Genomic DNA, 22,154 nt, shown 5'->3' on the forward strand with positions numbered 1-22,154 from the left:
AAGTAAAAGACAATTAAAATGGCATCCACCAATCTTAATATATCTATCTTCAAAAGACATCAATATGTATTAGGAATTATGGTCTAATTTTCTTAGGTGTAATAATGGCATTGCAGTTAAGTCTTAAAAGAGTGGTGGTTGTCTTTTAGAGATACATCCCAAAGCACTTGTGGATGAATTAAAAAAAAAGCATCATTATGAACTAAAGTCTACATACATATCTCCATAAATAATTCCTAGGCTTCCACAACAGCATTACAATTGTGATTTTAAAAAACCTTTTTGCAACAAAATACCAAAGGGATTGATAAGGAAATAAAACTTTTGGCATAGATATAATTGAACATACAAATATGACATTAAATGGTAGTCTAGTGTCAGTATTAATCATTATACATATATTCATTTTACATAGTGGAATGGGCAAATTACAATCCTTGGGCTAAATGCAAACCAACACTTGTGTTTTAAATAAAGTTGACTGGAGCAGAGTTATAGCAATTCATTCATGTCAGTGGTTCCCAACTAGGAATTATCTTGCCCTCCCCAGGTCTGGGGAAATTTCTGGTTGTCACAGTGGAAGGGGGAACTACTGGCATTCAGTGGCCAGGGATGCTGCTAAACATCCTACAAAGCAGGACAGCCACCCACAACAAAGTATCCCAAAACATTAGCAGTGCCACGGATGAGATACCCATATATTGTCTCTGGATGCTCCTGCACTAAAATGATAGAGTTGAGTAGTTCTGACAGAGGTCATATGGCCTACAATACCTAACATGTTTATTATGTGGCCCTTTACAGAAAACATTTGCCAATTTCTAAGAAACCAAAAAATGTATGTACCTCATGTTTAGCTGGTTATCTATTAAGTCTAGAAAACTCTCTTTAACATTATTTCTTCTAGAATGAGACAATTGACATTTTTATTTCTACCTCTTCTAGTCATATAAAGGGCTATAGTAAAAGGTTATATTTTATTCTGATTCATTAAAGGGATATTTAAATCTGTGACTCTTAAAGTCAATCACAGATCACTGGCTTGTCATGATGATTTCACTGGCCCACAGTGAAATGAGAAAAATAAAGACAAATTTGGGAGATTTTCATAAAACGAATTTAATGTAAAAGACTGTTCTCTATAATTATAGTCTTCCTATATTTTAAAATAATAAAATGCCCTTTCTTTTCCAAAGCAATGCTGATAATAGGTAGTTTGTTTTTTTAACACAGCAAAATTAGTAATTGTAACATTGGGTCAAACCGTTAAAAAAAATGATTCGTTCTTGAAATCTGAAAGTCAGAAAATCACAAATTTAGAGGTTTTTGCTCCAGTTAGGGGATTCTTTGATGTTGAACATATTTCACACATCATTGCTGAAGGTTATTTCTTAAATGTGTTTTGCAGTGTCGAATAAGTGATGAACTACAGCTGAAGGCTTTTCCACATTCATTACAATCATATGGTTTTTCTCCAGTATGAATTCTCTGATGTTTAGCAAAGGATGAATCATGCCTAAAGGCTTTCCCACAGTGACTGCATTCATAAGGTTTCACTCCAGTATGGACTCTCTGATGGACAGAAAGATGTATTCTCTGGCTAAAGGCTTTTCCACATTCCTTACATTTATATGGTCTTTCCCCAGTATGAGTTCTCTGGTGTTGAGTTAGGTATATGCTGTGGCTGAAAGTTTTACTGCATATACTACAAATATAGGGTTTCACACCAGTATGAATAATCTCATGTTGCCTGAGGTGTCTAATCTGGAAAAATGCTTTTCCACAGTCTTTGCATGTAAAAGGTTTCTCTCTGACATGAGTTCTCAGATGCTGGATCAGTCCAATGTTCTGGCTAAATGCTTTCTCACATACACCACATTCATAGGGCTTCTCCCCAGTATGAATTCTGACATGTTGAGTAAGAGATGATGGATGTCTGAAGGAACCACATTCCTTACACTCATAGGGTTTCTCACCAGTATGGATTCTCTGATGTGGAATAAGGGATGAGCTTTGGCTAAAGGCTTTTCCACATTCTTTACATATGAAAGGTTTCTCTCCAGTATGAATTCTCATGTGTTCTGTAAGGTGAATGAGCTGTTTGAAGATTTTTTCACATATATTACATTCAAAGATTTTCATTCTTGTATAATTCCTTGAATGATTAATCAAATCTAAATTGCATCTACTTTTCTTGCCAGATATGTCATATCTATGGAGGGCCTACTGGTCCTATAACTTTTGAGCTCATATTAATATTTTTCTCAAATTTGTTAGATTCTTGGCCTTTCTCCTGAGTGAGCCTTCTCTTGTGGGTCAAGGGTATTTGTCTCTCACCCATTCCTTGGTTCTCCTGGTGGTTTTCTAACTTGTGACATTTGGAGATTCTTCCCAATGTGGAAATCAAGGTGCTTCCTCTCATGAACCTTTCCATCATCAGGCCATGGTGTAATTCTTCCCATGAAATGTCATTCTTTAAAGTTGTCTCTTTGGTTTCTGTTTCATCCTCCAAGTGTGAAAGAAATCCAAAAATGTAAATAACCCATATTCACTGCACTTCAAAAATAAATGGCCACAGTGCAAAGAGAAGGGGAAAATAATATATGCTAGGTACAGGAGGGCTGAATAGTCTTCAAATAGGATCCTGCCACCTAGAGAGCTAATATGAAAATAACAAAGTGGTCAAAGCAAAGAAGCTGTTAAAAGAATATGAGATAGGACTTCCCTGGTGATCAAGTGGTTAAGAATCTGCCTTGCAGTGCAGGGCATATGGGTTTGATACCTGGTCAGAGAACTAAGATCCCATATACCACCAGGCAACTGAGCCCACATTCAGAGATCGTGTGCTACAACTAGAGTCCATGCATCAGAACAAAAGATCGCTCATGAGGCAACAAAGATCCTGCATGCTGCAACTAAGAACTGACACAGTCAAATAAATAAATGGAGCTCTGAGGAGCTATACAAAATGAAAGACTTTTTAAAAAATGTATGTGAAAGTAACTTTGAAAACTGGGAAGAGTTCATCTATGAGAACTGCAAGAGGAAATGGACTAAGAAGAAAACATCACTATAAGGGCAAATATCAAGAGATAAGACAGGAAGATAAGAATTTTAACGCGATATCTCAACCTCCTATTTCTATGACAAAATTCTATTTACTTAAAAAATTTAAGTACCTCATTCATTTTGCATGCTCAAATAAAACGTTAAATAATACAGAAATGCATTCACTAAAAAAGGATAGCCTCTGTCAATTTCATCTCCATTTCCTTTATTCTCTTAGGATTATGGAATGAATCTGTTCAGATGTTCAGACATTTCTCAATAATATATATATGTAAATATGTGCATTTGTGTATATATGGTCATAAATATAATTGTTTTTTTAACTATATCTCATGCCCCCCCTCTATGTCTGTACATTTAGATTTATCTTATTCTTTATAATAACTGCATTCCACTTAGTGAAATATGACAGTTGCTCAGTCATGTCCGACTCTTTGCGACCCCATGGACTATACAGTCCATGGAATTCTCCAGGCCCAAATATTGGAATGGGTAGCCTTTCCCTTCTCCAGGGGATCTTCCCAACCCAGGGTTCAAACCCAGGTCTCCCGCATTGCAGGTGGATTCTTTACCAGCTGAGTCACAAGGGAAGTCCAAGAATACTGGAGTGGGTAGCCTATCCCTTCTCCAGTGGATCTTCCTGACAGGAATTGAACCAGGGTCTCCTGCATTGTAGGCAGATTCTTTACCAACTGAGCTATGAGGAAAGCCCACATTCCACTTATAGATATATTTCTTTGACTTTTCTCTACTGAAAAATATTTAGGTAATCTCCATTTTTTCCCTTTATCTTTTATATATAAATTTGTGTATACTTCTGTCAGTGTTTCATAGGATTTACTAAAAAGAAATTATTAGGTTATGGGTATATGTGCTATTGGTGAATATGTGTGCCTTTCACTGGATTTTTATCTATCTTTATAATATTGTCTATATAAGAGTTGAAAAATGGTTTCTTAATTTGTGACAAAATATTATGTACACTGTAAAATCTTAACAGATAGAGAATATATATTCTATCCATAATACACACAACACAGCATTTTCAGATGTGATTTTTATAAATCAGATGAGGGAGTCTCCTGGATTTTTACTCTCTACTTCTATCCAACTATTCTGGACTCTGTCATCCTAAAGCATCAATAGTTTCTGTTCACAGCAAACTTATTCTCCAGGATGTCCAAGCTCATTTTAGTCAAAGCACATACAAAGTACTTGGTAATAGCAGGATAAATTTTGGACTGGACCCAAAAAGCAAGTAGAGGTGTTTGGATTACTTATTATAGGGGATAAGCAGTCACTTTTCTTTTTAGGGTAAAAACAAGATAAATGAGATATTTTGAGTGGTCCAATCTGGCAGTAACATTCAAAAGGATTCAGAAAAAGAAAATAAGATATCCAGAAATGCAGCTAGAAATTATAGTAATTGGCATGGGATGATGGGGACCTGGCTTAACAATACATCAACAGAGATGTAGAAGTGGACTGAGTAGATAAAACCAAAGAAGAAAACATGGAGGATGGGGGGAAAACAAAGTAGAAAGCATGATACATTCTTGCTGATACAGTGATTTCTAGTCTTAGAGGCTGAAAGGACAGGAGGAGTCAGGATGAGAACTTAGTCTGGGAGAGAGATGAGTGCTTCCAATTTTGGATGTACCGGGCTTGAAGTAACAACAGTGTGTTTATACAGAGATGTTCCAAACACCAGGGAGATGAGGGAATAGAGTTCATATGAACATGTATGACACAAATGAAGATATGGAGAATACAGATATCAAAGGGATAGTTGAGAACATCACAATGCATCTGTGGGAGTTTGTGCAGAAATAGGACAGCAGTGTAAAAGAGAGGCTCCTCAGGGATTGTGGCAGAGACTGTTAGCTGTTCACGGAAACATCTTCTCCTTATTTTTGGACACACAACTGTACTATACTTCCCAATCTTCCCTGAATTTGAATGAAGTAACATTAAGTGAATGAGAGTGAAAAGTGATGTGAGCCATTCCAGTTTGGCCCATAAAAACCTCCCAAATGAACCCCTCTGTGCTTTCCCTCTGTGCTGTGCTGTGCTTAGTCGCTCAGCCGTGTCTGACTCTGCAACCCCATGGACTGTAGCCCGCCAGGCTCCTCTGTCCGTGGGGATTCTCCAGGCAAGAATACTGGAGTGGGTTGCCATGCCCTCCTTGTGCTTTTCCACTACTGCTGGCCAAACTTAGACCATGAGGAGGCCCTCAAGAATGATGGAACTACCATGTGGAAGGAATCTCTGTCCCTGAATGCGAGGTGGTAAAGAACTGTCCACTGAACTAACCAACTCCCCAGATCAATATATGAGCAAGAAAGCCCTATTCAGTTTGAGCCAAACTTTACAGTCTATATGCTATAGTAGGTTAGGCTAGACTAACAAAGGCATAAGTGATACACCTGCATTAAGAAGGAGATTGATGAGAAGCATGGAAGAATCAATAAGAGAGACAGAAGAGACAAAAATTATTAAACTAGCTGATGGAAGAAAACAATAACCTGAAGGTAGTGAGGTCTATATAACCTAATGCTTCCCTATAGGAAAGCTCCGTAAGAACGCAAACTGTCTGATTCATGTCAATGTATGACAAAACCCACTGCAATGTTGTGAAGTAATTAGCCTCCAACTAATAAAAATAAATGGAAAAAAAAAAAGAACGCAAACCATGGAGGGCAGAATGATTAGAATTCAAACACTGATTCCACCTAATAGTGGCTAAATGATCATGGACAGATTTCTTAACCTAAGCACCTTCTTTATCTCATTTGTAATATGGGGTTAAAGTCAGTATAGGACTTAGAGAAACCAGCTTGGAAAACAGTGTCATTTTTACTACTCTTAGAAGTCAAAGAAGACTATTAAAAGCCATTGGATTTGCTAAGAAGGAATTCTGTGATGATTTCTCAAAGAGTCATGTATTATCTGAAATAAAAGTTAAATTACACGAGTTAAAAAGAGAATCAAAATTGAAGGACTAATCATAGAATATAGGAAAAAATTTTAAATGGAATCAGAGAAAGTCATGATAAAATGACTTAAGAATCTAGTGAAGGGTGCTGATTTTTTGGGGGTGTTTGTCTTTTGTTGTGTTTCTTTTGTTTGGTTGGTTGGTTGATTTTTTGGCTGCACTGCAGCATGAGGGATCCTACTTCCCTGACAAGGATTGAACCCATGCTCCCTGCAGTGGAAACACAAAGTCTTCACAGAGTCTTAAGCACTGGATTACCAGGGAAGTACCAAGAGCGCTGTTTTAAATGAAGAGAGATCCATGGATATCTGAATGTACATGAGAAAGAAACTATGATCAGGGCAAGGTTTAGAATGCTGAAGAAAGCAAGAAAACCACAAAAGTCAGGTCAGAAGAAATGGTAAAGGCAGTTAACCCTGAAGAGAAAGGCATCTCTTTTCCTCTGACTCCAGAGAAACTAATGAGAAGAAGCAAGTGTAGGAAAGCAGGGACAGAGTGGTAATCGAGTTTTTTGTGGGTCTCACCCAGGTGACTGCAGCCTTCCCCACAGCCTGGAGAAGCCTTTAAGCTGAACTCTCTGGAAAACATAAGGGCTCCACCTGCCTTGCTCTTACCTGGACTTGGACCTCCTGAAACCTCTCTCTCCATCAGCCATGGCTCTTCTCCTTTCTCTAACTGGGAAATCACACCAGGTTTGGAAAGCTGATATCCTGCTCACAAGAAGAAAAAACTGCATGTGCTGAGATCAGAGAGGTATCCCAAGAATTTACAGACAGTGCTCTGTTAGTCAGGCCTTCTGCAGGGTAAAGTAGAAAGATCACCAAAGACCACAGCAATTCTGACTTGCTGTTCAAACAGAACTAGAAATTTCTAACACAGAACCCAAAGCCCAAGCAGAGCAGTTCAGTTAGAAATAAAGATTCTTATTCCACTAGGCAGGTTCTAGTTACAAACGGAATCCACCCTTACCCACTGAGACCAGGTTTCCATAGTTCTCCAGCATCACCTCCCGATACAGATGCCAGTGAGCAGGGGCCAAATGCCCCCACTCCTCCTGGGTGAAGTCCACAATTATGTCCTTGAAGGTCAATGGTTCCTAGAACATCAAATATATTTCTTTTTAGCCTGAATCAGGAAGTTGTTCTAACTTTATCTATATGCTAAGAGATTGTAGCCAAGTTTTCCTGGACACCCTCTTTTGTTTTTTTAAAAGCAAATCTAGAAACTAGAAAGTTTTAAAGTTTTAAAGCAAAACTAGAAACTGCTATTTCCCATAGTGTAACTGGAGAAGAAACCAAAATACAACTAGAAAAACTGCTTGCATATGAGAATGCAAATCAAAAATGTCAAAGGGCTATCACTCCAATACCTGAGACCAGGACTGTTATTGATTACTTGAAGGCTTGCCGCAATGTAGGGTCTGAGACACAGAAAATACAAATGTTAGCTGAAACAATGGCTGCTGCTTTTAAAAAGGGAAATGAAGGCTATTTTGCATTTGGAGATAAGACCCATTTAAAAAAAAGGTTGCCCTAAGAAACATGCAAAAAAAATTAAAATTAATAAAAAATTTCCCAAAATCTACCCTCACTGTCATAAAGAGATACATTGGGCCAAAGACTGTCAATCTAAATATGATATTGAGAGAAAACTTATTTTGAAAAACTTCAAACAGGGGACTCCCCAGGTCCCCTTCAATGAAAAACAGGGACAAACTCCGTCTTTTCCCTCAAACAATTCCTTCTAGAATACCTACTGGACTTTTTGGACCCCTACCTCCACAAACCTTCGGCCTTTTACTTGGCCGATCTAGCTTGACTTCTAAGAAAATTACTGTTCACCCTGAAATAACTGATTCAGATTATAAGAGAGAAATTCAGATTATCATGTCATCTCAGATACTATGACAATTCAAAAAAAGAGACAAAATTGCCCAATTACTTCTTTTACCTTATATTTCTATTAACTCCTCTAATGATATACAGATAAATAAATTAAGAAATACAGATCAAAAACAGTCCTTATGGACATCATTGGTATCTGAATATGCCCAACCAAATATAAATATCAAAATTAATGATAAAAGATTTTCTAATCTCCTCGATACTGAATCCAATATCACTATCATTTCCAAACACTTATGGTCTAAATCTTGGCCTATACAGAAAATTTCTTACGAAGTTACAGAAATTTCTCAAACCAAACTACAAGAAGTCTATCAAAACATTCAAATGTATCCTTGTGATAGACCAGAAGGCCAGCCTACAACATTACAACCTTATGTGATAAAGACACCCCTTAATCTAATAGAAAGGTATTTACTTATACTATGACAAACTCAAATATACATTCCACATTTTTCCTAGGGGCCACTGCTAATTTAACAAACAAAACAATTATTAAAATGACTTAAAATTATGACAAACCTATTTGGACAGAGCAGTGGCCCCTTACAAAAGAGAAATTACAGGCTGCTAAAGAACTTATAGATACACAATTAGAATTAAAACACATTGAGAAATCTTATTCCCCTTGGAACTCTCCCATTTTTGTTATAAAAAAGAAATCTGGCAATTGGCATCTCTTAACAGACCTTTAAAAAGTTAATACATCTATGAAACCTATGGGTGCATTACAACCAGGAATCCCATCACCTACTACTATTCCATACTACTACTATTCCATATTATTATTATAGATTTACAAAATTGCTTTTTTACTATACCTTTACACCCTCTAGCCTGAGAGAAATTTGCTTTCTCTCTTCCTTATCCTAATCACACCAGGCCCCATAAATGATACCAATGGACTATATTACCTCAAGAAATAATGAATTCTCCTACCATATGTCAATATTATGTAGCCAAAGCCCTGAAACCTATAAGAAAAAAATTTCCTGACTTTCTTGTTATTCGTTATATAGATGATATATTATTTTCAGCTCCATCTGTTTTAGAAACTCAACACATGTTTAATATAACTCAACAATGCTTAAAAGACTCTGGACTAATTATTACCCCTAAAAAAATCTAAACCTCTATACCTTACCATTACTTAGGGTTTATTATTAATAGACAACACATGACTCCTCAACTAACACAGATTCGTACTGATAAATTATCAACCTTAAATAATTTTCAAAAACTTTTAGATGATATAAATTGGATTAGATCTTCTTTAGACATTGCTAATTATCAACTGACTAATTTATTTAATACTTTGAAAGGAGATCCCAATTTAAATAGCCCTCGTTCACTTTCACAAGAGACAAGAAAAACTCTATTTAATACAAAATAAATTGCAAAAGCAATTTCTTACATGTATTAGACTCGATTTACCTCTAAAATTATTTATACTCCCCTCTCTTCATTCCCCCACAGGACTTCTTGCCCAACTAAAACACCGAATAAAATGGATCTATACCCATTTTAGAGGGACAAAATCACTTACACCCTATCTTGATTTAATTGCTTTAATTGTTATCAATGAAAGAAATAAAACTAAGACATTAATTGGCTCTGATCCTCATAAAATTGTTATACCTATTAATAAATCTCAATTCAAGAACACATTACAAACTTCTATTGATTTCCAAATAGTGTTTCTGGAATATTTTGGAGAAATTTCATTTCATTATCCTTCTAACAAGCTCTAGAATTTCTTCAAAAATACTGAATTTATTATCTCCCACATCATCAGCTCACAACCTATACCTCAAGCTGATGTTTTCTATATAGACGGGACCAAAAATGCCAAAGTCTCATTCTGGTCTCTTAAAAAATATAAAAATTTTTATACTAAATTTCATTCTGCTCAACAAAACAAATTATATGCTCTCATTCAAGTTATTTACTTACATCCTTACCCCATTAATATAGTCTCTGATTCCTTATATTCAGTTTTTGTGTTAAAAAATATAGAAACCTCTACTATAAATTCCAATCAACCTGTTATTCAAAAACTTTTTTTTGAACTACAATCTATTATTAGAAAACACATTTCTCCCATTTATATCACTCATATTCAAACACATTCCTGCCTTCCCGGCCCTATGACTCGTGGTAATGAACAAGCTAATAAATTTGTTTCTTTTGCTACTCCCAAAGAACAACATGCTTTATTACACAATAATACTGGCTCCTTACAGCAAATATAGAAAATTCCATACCACCAAGCGAAAAAATTCATTAATAATTGCTCTACTTGTAAACCCTTACATCTTGAACCCATTACACAAGATATCAATCTTTGAAGATTACAACCCAATGAATTAGGACAAATGGATGTGACTCATTGCCCTGAACTCTCTCCATCTTTTTTCTTACGTATCTGTATCAACACAAACTCTTCTCTTATCTGGGACACACCTCTTCAAGGTGAAACTGCATAACACGTTATAACTCATCTATTAACTTGTTTTGCTATAATAGAAACTCCTAGTTCTATAAAAATAGAAAATGGCCCTGCCTATATTTCTAAACACTTCAAACAATTTTTACAATCATTTTCTATTAAACATGTTACAAATATTCCTTATAATCCACAAGCACAAGGTATAGTCAAACAAACACATCACACACTGAAACTACTAATAAAAAAATTTAAAAAGGGAAAATACACAGGAACACTACTGTCTTCCTTAACTAAGACAGACTTTACTAGATTCCAACATAAGCTATTCTCTAAACCTATAACTATTGTTAATACAGCTTTATTTGCTTTAAATTTTTTAAACTTACCACAAGGAGATATTTTGACAAAAGCAGAAAAACATTTCGAGGCATTGAAGGATACCTCCCTTCCTCTGCCCATTTGCTATCAGATGGGTTAACTAAACAATGAAAATCTGGAAAATTAATATCACAGAGAAAGAGGTATACTTCTATTTCTCCAGATGGATCCAACGAAGTCAGTTGGCTCCTTTGGAAGATCCACCCCTGGGGAACCACCGACATGCAAGATAGAGAGGAAAAAGCTAAATCCCTGGGAAGAGGAAGTTCCAACACAAGCCATGGTGGCTTTAGAGATTTCCAAAAAATGCTGCACTCAACATCATCTACCTCATGATCTCCCTACTTGGGGACAGATAAAAACCCTTACTAACCAAGCTGAAAATCTGGCTTCTCAAGAGGGAATGCCTTGGAATCCACAAAATATTTTTGTTGCTATGCTTGCTTTGCTTGCTTTTGCTTCCCCCACTCAGGCTGACTTGATTAATTATACTTATTGGGCTTATATACCTAACCTCCCTTTTATCTCAGGTTATAATATAGACAGACATAAGACCAATCGTACCCACTAATGACTCAGTATATATACCTCCTCCTTAGAGCCTGGAGGGGCCCTCATGCCCTGAGGAAGAAGAGAGACTAATTAATATTTCTCTAGGTTATGAAATCCTTCCTTTATACATGGGCCCAACAGAATTATACATAAATGTTAGCCAACAAACTTGGGCTTTCATCCTGCCTCCAAAAAAAGACTATCGGACATTGCTTGGATTATTTACTGCCCTTTCTTTTTATGAGAACCATGTCAACACTACTGAAACTCTAGGGAAAGGACAAAAACCATTATGTAAAGGGTTTACTTATAAAAACTTTAAATATACTCCTGTTCATTGGGACAGATATCAAACCAAATCAGGAAAATTAATGTTTGTGGCCAATTATACCATTGTTGATTGGGGACCGCATGGTATATGGTTATCTGACTGTTCAGATGATATTAACAGTACTGTATGTCGTTATACTACTCAAGTAACATGGAAGACTACCAATACTACGATGAAACATTACTATGACAAAGGACTTCTTGGTGGCAGAGGTGGGATGGCACCTCCTCGCCCTCAAATCATCCTCAATAAACAGATTGGACCTAAACAATGAGACATTTGGAAATTTGCCATGAACACCGAAGAACTTGTAACTTCGACTGGATATTTCACAGAGACTGGTCATGGTTCTAGTCATTATTCCTTTCATTATAATCATTCATACAAGCTTGTGTTCCCCTTCCTTTTGCTGTAGCTACAATTTATGAGACTTTACATTCTGTAACTTGTATAAATTGCAAACTATATACATGTCTTAACTCCTCCATGTCTATAAAAAATGAATCCCTTCTGATTCTTCGATCTCGATGTAATATGGTTGCCAATAGATCTCCAATGACCCTGAGAGGAAGGTCCCATGACCGGACTTGCTTCCTGGTTACTTACTAAATTACTCTGACGATCTAAACAATTCACTGGATGGCTAATTCTTGGCATTTTGGGATTAATAGCCATTTACACTACTGCTGCTGTCACCAGCATTGCTTTACAAACCTCAATTCAAACACACAATTTTATCCAAAATTGGACTAAAGATGCTCATACCATGTGGACCACTCAGGCTCAGATAAATGAGGAAGTTCAAGATGAAATACGGGAAATAAAAATAGCCCTCCAATGGGTCAGAGATCAATTAATAGATTTACAAAAACAAGCTATACTAAAATGTGATTGAAATTCTGCTCAATTTTGTATTACCCCTGTTTGGTTCAACTATAGTGCCTACAATTGGAAACAAATCAAATTTCATTTGCAAGACTTACATGATAATGCTTCCTTAAATGTACAATTATTACAAAAAAAAATCTTTAAAGCCTTCTCTAAGAGTCTACCCTCTTCTAACAATCTAGAAACCTTAGCTGAACAGCTAGGTGATCAATTATCCAGGCTAGACCATCAAAGATGGTTGCAAAGCATTATACATAGTATTGGATCTGGAATTGTAAAGCTAATAATTGTCCTAATGGTTTTATGCATATTATACCGATGCCTTTCAACTAAAATTGTTCAAACTAAACCAACTCATTTGGTCAAGACCTTTTTCACTAAAGTATCTACAGTTACCCCCAATTATGAAAAAATTTAAAAGGGGGGAATTGTCAGGGGACGTTCAACTTTAAGGAATCCAATATGTTGCACTTTTCTTCCTTTGTGTGCCATTTCTCAAGGATTCTCTGTTCTTTATCAGTTCCTTATTCTGGGAATGAGTAGAGCTGCACGCAGTTCTCAGGACTGAGATCATGGGAAAGCGTACCAGCTTGGATTCCTTTCAGTAACTCCCTTCAGTGACTTTTTTCAGTGTCAGCGACCTTGTTATATATTAGACTATCCATTTTGTTACAACTGATGAAATTTCATTCTTTGTAATAGCTGAGTAATCATTTTACTAAAGATATATAAGCCTGCATTTCTGCTAATAAAATACCTTTGTTCCACTAGAGACCTGGGTCCCCCACGTCCTTCTTTCTGTCTTCATTTTCATCGGAGCGTGGAAACCTACCAAGCTCACTTTCTCACCCGGGCTTTCAAGACCTCCTTGAGAGGACGCCCTGTGCCTTCATGAGCGGTACAAGTCCTGTATATGGGCTTTATTGGTTTTCCACATAACCCAAGAGATACTGCTGTCTCTCTCTTTTTCTCTCTTTCTTTTCGTCGACTCCAGTCCACCAGGTCCCAGTCTGTAAAGAAGACCAACACCATCTCTGATGTGAGAAAGGCTAGAAGGAGATCTCCTTGTCATTCAGCCTTCATCAGCTCCCACAGACACTCTTTTGAAAACCATTTGGCTGATTCTCTGATGGAGGTTACAAAACAATGCAGGGAGCATGTAAGTTGTCTCTTCCAACTCGCAGTTTGGCTGAAGGCAAAATACTCATGAACCGTATTAAAGAAGATCATAGAACCGTATATAGTAATTTAAGGACAATAAAAATCAGGAATATTTGAGAAAGGGGAGAGTCCAAATGGAGGTTAAGGCCACAAGACAAGACAGGGACCCTGGTTGGGCTGAAAGAACTGGTTATAAATGAGAACATTTCTTCATGGGTAAGACCCTTAGCTAGGGATTTCCGTTAGTAAGAAAAGTATGTGAGAATAGCACATTTTTGGAGGGAGCATGAATTGTGGCTTGTAAGGAAGATCCCTTAACCAAAGCGGACACTATATTGGGAAGTACCCGGGTCTGCTGTGAACAACCTACACAAATAACCATTTGAGGTTTTTTGTTTTTTGGTTTTTTTAATATTACCAAATGGGAAAAGAGCTCAGAAGCCAGAAGGCTGAAATAATAACAAATTCCTTAAGTATACAAAATATTTTAATGCTTTTTATGGATCATAAATAACTCTGGAATGTATTTCAGCCCTATGAGGCCAACACTAGCATCTACATTTAACCGATGAGAAAACTGAAAAGCAGGTGGAGGGCTGGCGGCGGCGGGGCTGCGGTGGCTCTGCCTGCGGGCCCGGAGCTCCGACTCCCACCTCTCCCCTCCCGGCCCGCCCGCCATGCCTGCCAGCCCTTTGCCTTTGCCGGGGCTCCCGCCTGACCAGCCTCCCCTCCCCGTCTGGTTGGGACTTGGGAGCTGAGCCGTCTGGGGCCCTAGGGCCAATGCACTGCCGGCTCCTCCGGGGCCTGGCCGGAGTCCTCCTCACCCTTCTATGCATGGGGCTCCTCTCGCTACGGTACCGCTCAAGCCCGTCCCCGCAACGTGTGCCCGACACCCCCGAGCTGAGCCCGCCAAGCCCTCGGCCCTCCGAGCTGCAGCTGCACGATGTCTTCATCGCAGTCAAGACGACCCAGGCCTTCCACCACTCCCGCGTGGAGCTGCTGCTCAACACGTGGGTCTCCAGGACCAGGGAATAGACCTTCATCTTCACTGACAGCCTGGATGAAGGCCTCCAGGAGAGACTGGGGTCCCACCTTGTGGTCACCAACCGCTCTGCGGAGCACAGCCACCCTGCCCTGTCCTGCAAGATGGCCGCTGAATTTGATGCCTTCTTGGCCAGTGGGCTGAGATGGTTCTGCCATGTGGATGACGACAACTATCTGAACCCGAGGGCGCTGCTGAAGTTGCTGAAAACCTTCCCCCAGACCCGTGACGTCTATGTAGGCCGGCCTAGCCTGAATCGGCCAATTCACGCTTCGGAGCCGCAACCTCACAACCGCACAAGGCTGGTACAGTTCTGGTTTGCCACCGGAGGTGCTGGCTTCTGCATCAACCGCAAACTGGCTTTGAAGATGGCCCCCTGGGCCAGTGGCTCCCACTTCATGGACACCTCTGCCCTCATCCGGCTGCCTGACGACTGCACCGTGGGCTACATCGTGGAGTGCAAGCTGGGCGGCCACCTGCAGCCCTGCCCCCTCTTCCACTCCCACCTGGAGACCCTGCAGCTGCTGGAGGCTGCCCAGCTTCCGGAGCAGGTTACCCTTAGCTACGGCGTCTTTGAGGGGAAACTCAACGTCATTAAGCTCCAAGGCCCCTTCTCCCCTGAGGAGGACCCCTCCAGGTTTCACTCTCTCCACTGTCTCCTCTACCCGGATACTCCCTGGTGCCCGTAGCTGGTGGCCTGATGAACCCTGAACCTCTGGGCAAAGACTGGGCTAAGGCTCTCTGGTTGTCCTTAGTTTCCCAGGCAGCCTTGAGGGCCTGTGGCAGGTCTTGTGTGTGGGGGGGGGGGGGGGGGCGGGGGCGGGTGGTGGGCGCAGGCAGTCCCTGGCAGGGCCTCTGAGAGATGAGCAAGCCCAGGATTGGATGATGACTGGTGCTGAATGCATCTCAAGCCCTGGGGGGGGGGGGGGGGGGGGGTGTGTTGCACAGCCCAGGATTGGGGGCACCAAGTAAGCGCCAGAGAGGCCTCAATGGCTGGGCCTCCATGGGCCCTGGGCAGCTGAACTGAATGAGGGTGGAGGGTCCTTAAGCTACTTGGGCTCAGGAATCCTAACCCTCCAGAGAATTACCTGGGCCCCTGGGTATGCAGAGCCCCCAGCTCTCGTCTCTCAGTTCCTCTCCTGGGATCAAGCACTGGGCCACTCACTCCCAGCTTCCTTGGCTGGATCCTCAAGCACTAAGGGGACCCAAGTGGAAGAAGGGCAGAATCCAGAATCTGTGGCAGATAATGTTGTTGCTGACCAGTCTCCAGCCCCTGCTCCCTACCTGATGTTGTTTGGAGCATCAGCATGGCCAGACCCAGATGATGAATCAGAATGGGTCCCAGCCCATCGTGATGTTCCTTTTGCTCACTTTCCCAGCTTCCCTTGCTATTAGGAGCTAGTACATGGCCCAGCTGTGGCCAGAGCCAGATCTCTGTCTGTTAGTGCGAATTAAGCAAAGCCAATAGAGAGGCTTCTAGGGAAGGCTTTGTAGCCCTATACCCCATCTTTCTGATGCAAATGTGGGTGTGATGTCTGGATCTAGGGCAGCCACCTTGCTGCCATGAAGGGAATGCCAAGACAATCATTTCCACAGCTCTCCCTTCCAGTATCTGGTTCTGTAAGAAGATTAAACCCTTATTTGTTTAAGCCTTAAAAAAAAAAACCGATGAGAAAACTGAATTTGAGCAAAGTTAAAGACTTGGTGTTAGTCACTCAGTCGTGTCTGATTCTTTGTGACCCCGTGAATTGTAGCCCACCAGGCTCCTCTGTCTGTGGAATTCTCCAGGCAGGAATACTGGAGTGGGTGGCCATTTCCTTCTCTAGGGGATCTTCCCAACCCAGTGATCGAACCCATGTCTCCTATATTGGCAGGCAGATCCTCCTACATTGGTCTGAGCCATCAGGAAAGCCCCAAAGACATGAGACTAAACCCTATACCATGCGATTTTGGAAGCTAAGATCTCTCCACTTTAAAACTCTCCTGTTCTCTAATATCTCCTTCTACACTGGTTTTCTAATTCTCTAACTCTCTAACTCTCTTGAGTTTCCCTGTGCTTCTGGGGTTTGGTTGTAAAGAACTTGGCCTGCTGCCAGTACCACTGGATTTCTAATGAACTAATGTATGACTCTTGGAAGCTTTCCTTCCTTTTCCGCTCAGTCTACTTCGTTTGCACCCTTTATGACCTGTCAGCAGCTTCTCTACTCACTTCTCTTTTCATCTACAATTCTGCTCCTGGACATGACCAAAGATCCTCTCTCAAAGGTCTTTAAGGAAGTGCATGCATCTCCAAGAATATCAGAACCTCGCTCCGTTCATTTTAAAATGTTGCTTAAAATGTTTTACAATGCTTGTCTTTCCCCTGGATGACATCATGTGAATTTTAAGAGCAAGAATTACAGGAGCTCCTTGGTAGCCTAGTGGTTAGGATTCCGGGCTTTCACTGCTGTGGCCCCGGGTTCAATCCCTGGTCATGGAACTGAGATCCTGCAATCTGTGTGGCATGGCCAAAAAAAAAGAATTACTTTATGTACTTTTTCCACATACATACATACACACACACACACACACACAATACATGATTTTTAAATTTGCTGGATAAATGGCTAGAGGTTTGCTAGAAACAAGAGGGTTCTTCAGGAAGGTTACTACTGGTGGGGAAATTACCTGTAAAATAAATCCATGCAGGCTGATTTCAAACAGGCTAAGAAAATCCAATCCAAGAAGTCAACCTAAAGAAAATCACAGTCCAGGGCTCTTAAATGAGAAACAATTTCATGTAAGTGACAGGAAACTCCGACCCACCTGGGATTCTGCTGTCAGGGACCCAGAGGTCACTTCATCCTCAAAACTTTTCCCCTGGGTCTCATCAGCGTCCTGAGATAGCCGAGCTGGGAAATGAAAACAGCTATGAAGTTTGCACCTCTCCAAATCCCCCTAAAAAGGAAAACTTCCTGCAAACCTGCTGAATACAGCCCTTCTCTCAATATATTCACAAAGAGGGACTTTCAGAGCCACTCAAGAGCAGATTGGAGCCTCCTACTGGGAGGATCTGCAGTGCATTGATTACGGGATTAATGTTTCCCAATGACCAGTGCTGGTCCAAAAGCACAGACCTACCTCAAAAATCCTCAAACATTCCCCACTACAAGAAAGAAAAATCCAAACACTTTATCATATCATAGACTTCAAGATCCTCCACAAACAGTCCAAAGCTATTCCTCCAAGTATTTCTTGCCTCTAAACACTAGACACACCTACCACATAATCCACTCTTTGAACATACCTAGATATTAATAGCACCCAGCTCAGAACTTTCCCCCAAGGCCTACAGAGTGAAAAACTGAGGTATCCTTCTAGATCAGTTCAAGTGAAGTTTTCTCAGATCCCCTTAATGAGAAAAAAACTTCCTCTCCCCGGTATTCCTCCAAAGCTTGGTTTTTCTCTCTATTCTGGTATCTCAGGCTGCCTCCTATTATATTTATTTTTATAATTATATCTTTCAATTGAGTATTAGTATGAGTGTATGTGTAGAAACTTTATCTGGTTCACTTTTTCCCATCTGCTAGTTAAGTATAACACCCTGCCAGGCTACTAGAATTCAAGAAATACTGGCTGAATTTGACATGCTAAAAATATGGGGCTTCAGTGGTGGCTCAGTGGTAAAGAATCCGCCTGCCAATGCAAGGGACATGAGTTTGATCCCTGGTCTGGGAAGATTCCACATGCCACAGAACAACTAAGCCCATATGCCACAACTACTGAGCCCATGCTCTGCTGAAACTGTTGAAGCGCCTAGCACTTGTGCTCTGCAACAAAAGTCCCTACAATGAGAAGCCTGCACACCCCATCTAGAGAGTAGGTAGCCCCCACTCACGGCACCTGGAGAACACCTGTATGCAGCAACAAAGAACCAGCACAGCCATAAACAAATAAATAAATCTTTTTTAAAAATATGTGAACTAGGGAATCCCCTGGTAGTGCAGTGGTCAGGACTCTGCACTTTCACTGCCGAGGGACAGGGTTAAATCCCTGGTCAGGTTAACTAAGATCCCACAAGATGCAAGCAAATGAAAAAAGCAAAACAACTTGTAATAAAAGCAGATGAGATAGTAGGCTAATGGTGACCTCCAAGAGGGTTCACGCCAAGGGGCACTTTCCAGGATTGCTGCTGCCGTCCCGCTGGAGAGCCACTTCTGACCCACGTCTCTACAGGAGACTGCCCAACACTAGCAATGATCCCTTGGAAGATGTAGATCTTAAGCATCACACCTTAGAATGGAGAGTTCATCCATTAGGAAAGACACCTCCAAAAACTCTCTGTAATATCCCTAGAAAGGCTCCCAAGAGGTATTGCTAACCAATCCTTGTGCTGCTACACTCCAGGGAATAGACTCCTGGAGTCACATGACTCACCTAAATAAAGCACCAGTAGTAGAGATGCATATCATCTGGTGACCTAAAAGTAAATATTTCCTAGAACTGAAGCAGACAATATCATGAGAGAAAGATGAGGCGGCTTTCCCAACATATCCAGACCAGGACTGTTGGAAGTTCGTCACTAAAGCTGTAATGATGACATAATGCTTCAGATAATCTCCAATGTCTATGATCTTGATAACATAAGCACTTTAGATAAAAAGTGTCTGAGTTCTCCCTCCTACCCCTTCGTTTTACTCAAATTGACCTTAATAGGTTTCCAATTTGTACACTTTCCCTCTGATGTAAGACACTACTCCGGAAAGAACTTTCTTGACATCGAGGGACAAAAGGACTGATGAAACCAGAAAACCTGGCTCTTGACTAACCAAGTTTCCAGAGGAAGATCTTGGTCAAAAGGAGGAAATGTAGAAATTAACAGAAACCTCAATTTAAAAAGGGCTTCCCTAGTGGCTCAGCTGGTAAAGAATCTGCCTGCAATGCAGGAGACCTGGGTTCGATCCCTGGGTTGGGAAGATCCCCTGGAGAAGGGAAAGGCTACCCACTCCAGTATTCTGGCCTAGAGAATTCAATGGACTGCATAGTCCATGGGGTTACAAAGAGTCAGACACAACTGAGTGACTTTCACTCACTCAATTAAATAAAATCGGGAGACCAGAAGAGGGAGCTCTCATACTCTGCAATGATAGCAGAGTCCAACAGGAAGAAGAGACTCTTCTTTCATGGCAAGCATTCAGCCAGGGAAAAGCTATGGACTATTTTTAACTATAGCTCTCCCAACTTCCTTTTTCTCTATAAAAGTATTCTCCTATCCTTATCATTGGGGACTTGTACATGGTTCACAGTAGTTGCAGACCACAAATTGCAGTTCTCTGCTGATTCTGAATAAACCCATCTTGGTTGGAGAAATTTTTTAAAAAGCACATGAATTATTGTCCTTGTATTTTTCCCTTAACTTTTTATCATGAATACTGAACACCCATATATCTTCCACCCACATTCAATAATGACTAACATTTGCCATATTTACTTCATTTATCTATATTTTTTTCTGAGCCATTTCAGAGTTGCAGACATCACAGGACTTCCTTGGAGGTCCAGTGGTTAGGACTCCACACTTTTCCACTGCAAGGGTGTGGATTCAATCCCTGGTGAGGGAACTAAGATTCCACATGCTGTCATGATACCTCCTCCCTGAATACTTCAAAGAATCTTCTCCTGCATAACCATAATACCATTTATCTCAGTTCAGAGAGTTAATAATATCCATCCAAATATTCAGTAAATATTCAGATTTCCTCAACTGTTCCCAAACTATCTTTTATCCTGGATTTTTTTCCAAACTGGGAGCCAACCAAGGTTCACACACTCAAAGTGGCTGTTATTCAAAGCCTCTCTTACTTTTTTCACGTCAGTGGCTTTTAAAACACTGGTATCGTCTTACTGTATCCTCTTGGTTAGATTTATCTTACTTCTCCATCCCCTATATTTTCTTTAAACCAGAAGTTCAGCCTTTAAGTTTAATTTGGATCAAGTTATACATTTTAGGAAGGGATATATTATGGGTGATACCATGTGCTTTATATTACATGACCCAGAAGGCACAAAATGTCAGGTCATCCCATCACTGGAACACTTGGTTAAGATAGTGACCACCAGATCTTGCCACTGGAAAAGTATGTTCTTTCCCTGACATTTAGCAAGTGATTTGTGGGGGGGTTATAGCTCAGATGGTAAAGAATCTGCCTGCAATGCAGGAGACCCTGGTTCAATTCCTGGGTCAGGAAGGTCCACTGGAGAAGGGATAGGCTACCCACTCCAGTATTCTTGGGCTTCCCTTGTGGCTCAGCTGGTAAAGAATCCACCTGCAATGCAGGAGACCTGGGTTCGATCCCTGGGTTGGGAAGATCTCCTGGAGAAGGGAAAGGCTACCCACTCCATTATTCTGGCCTGGAGAATTCTATGGACTGTATAGTCCATGGGGTCGCAAGAGTCGGATATGACTGAGCAGCTTTCATTTCATTTCATTTCATTTGCAGGGGTGACACTTTGACACCTTGTGAATATCCTATTTCCCATCAATCTTCTAATTATTTCATTTACAGTAAAATATCCCACCATTCCTTTCACATTCATTACTGGAAGGTATTTTCTGAAAAGGATTTAAAAAGCAAGGTCAATGCATCCTTCAATCCCCTAATAATATATTTTCAAAGTAAGAAAATCAGTGTCTTAATCACTTCCAGTGTTGACAGATGAGTTTTCTCCCCTCTTCTTCCTCTATTTTAAGTATCATCATGAATGTGTGGAATTTTACTTATTTAAGGTGTTACAATCAATCTGGATACTTAAAGTGTCCCCAGTTTCAACCGGGCTGTTGCATCCTTCAAACACAGGTCCATTAGTCTCTGAGCTCTTCCTTGCTATTTGAGCACAAGATACTCCAGTCTCACCTGGTACTTTCCCTCCTGCCTTCTACTTCTGACCTACATACCAAGCACCTGGACAGGTCATTTGTTTGATTCACATTTCCTCACTGTAAAGTATGGAAAATCAGGCAAGTTCTCCCAGCCTCACACACCCATAGGGAAGTTGAAAAGAAATAACATACAACAGTCATGACACTAAAATACTGGCTTGGGGCTGAATTAACCACTACTACTTAGGAAAACCTTAGGCCAGGAGCAATAAAGAACTCCAGAGGCTTTTTACCCAACTGCTTCCCCAAGAGATGCTTCTGCTCAGATGTCTACATTCCTTCCCACTCTGGAGGATGGTGCTCTTCCTCCCTCCTACCCAGCAGTCTAGTCTTACCTTCCTCTTTAAACATCTCAGTCACGTCCTCCCACAGGGGCGCGGACTTCTTTGGATGGTGCAGCTTCACCCAGGTGCTGGCCTCGGTGGGCAAGGTGATCAGGAGTCACTGTAGCATGCTGACTTCAGCA

General features: G+C 40.5%; 3 protein-coding genes across 3 annotated transcripts; 2 read left to right on the plus strand and 1 right to left on the minus strand.

Moving 5' to 3' along the window:
- Positions 1 to 1,187: 1,187 nt before the first annotated feature.
- On the minus strand, positions 1,188 to 22,141 carry ZFP69B (ZFP69 zinc finger protein B). The gene is given in 6 exon segments (XM_061120084.1): positions 1,188 to 2,215; positions 2,217 to 2,496; positions 6,664 to 6,774; positions 7,034 to 7,160; positions 17,575 to 17,660; positions 22,024 to 22,141. Coding segments are annotated over 6 exon segments (1,566 nt in total). The 3' UTR covers positions 1,188 to 1,371.
- Positions 14,503 to 15,562, plus strand: LOC133040366 (beta-1,3-N-acetylglucosaminyltransferase manic fringe). The gene has a single exon (XM_061120082.1). The coding sequence runs from the start codon at positions 14,874 to 14,876 to the stop codon at positions 15,456 to 15,458; it is 585 nt and encodes a 194-aa protein (XP_060976065.1). The 5' UTR covers positions 14,503 to 14,873; the 3' UTR covers positions 15,459 to 15,562.
- LOC133040367 (beta-1,3-N-acetylglucosaminyltransferase manic fringe-like) lies at positions 14,508 to 14,762 on the plus strand. The gene has a single exon (XM_061120083.1). The coding sequence runs from the start codon at positions 14,508 to 14,510 to the stop codon at positions 14,760 to 14,762; it is 255 nt and encodes an 84-aa protein (XP_060976066.1).
- Positions 22,142 to 22,154: the final 13 nt, after the last annotated feature.

This window comes from Dama dama, chromosome 20 (assembly GCF_033118175.1).
Source record: "Dama dama isolate Ldn47 chromosome 20, ASM3311817v1, whole genome shotgun sequence".
NCBI lineage: Eukaryota > Metazoa > Chordata > Mammalia > Artiodactyla > Cervidae > Dama > Dama dama.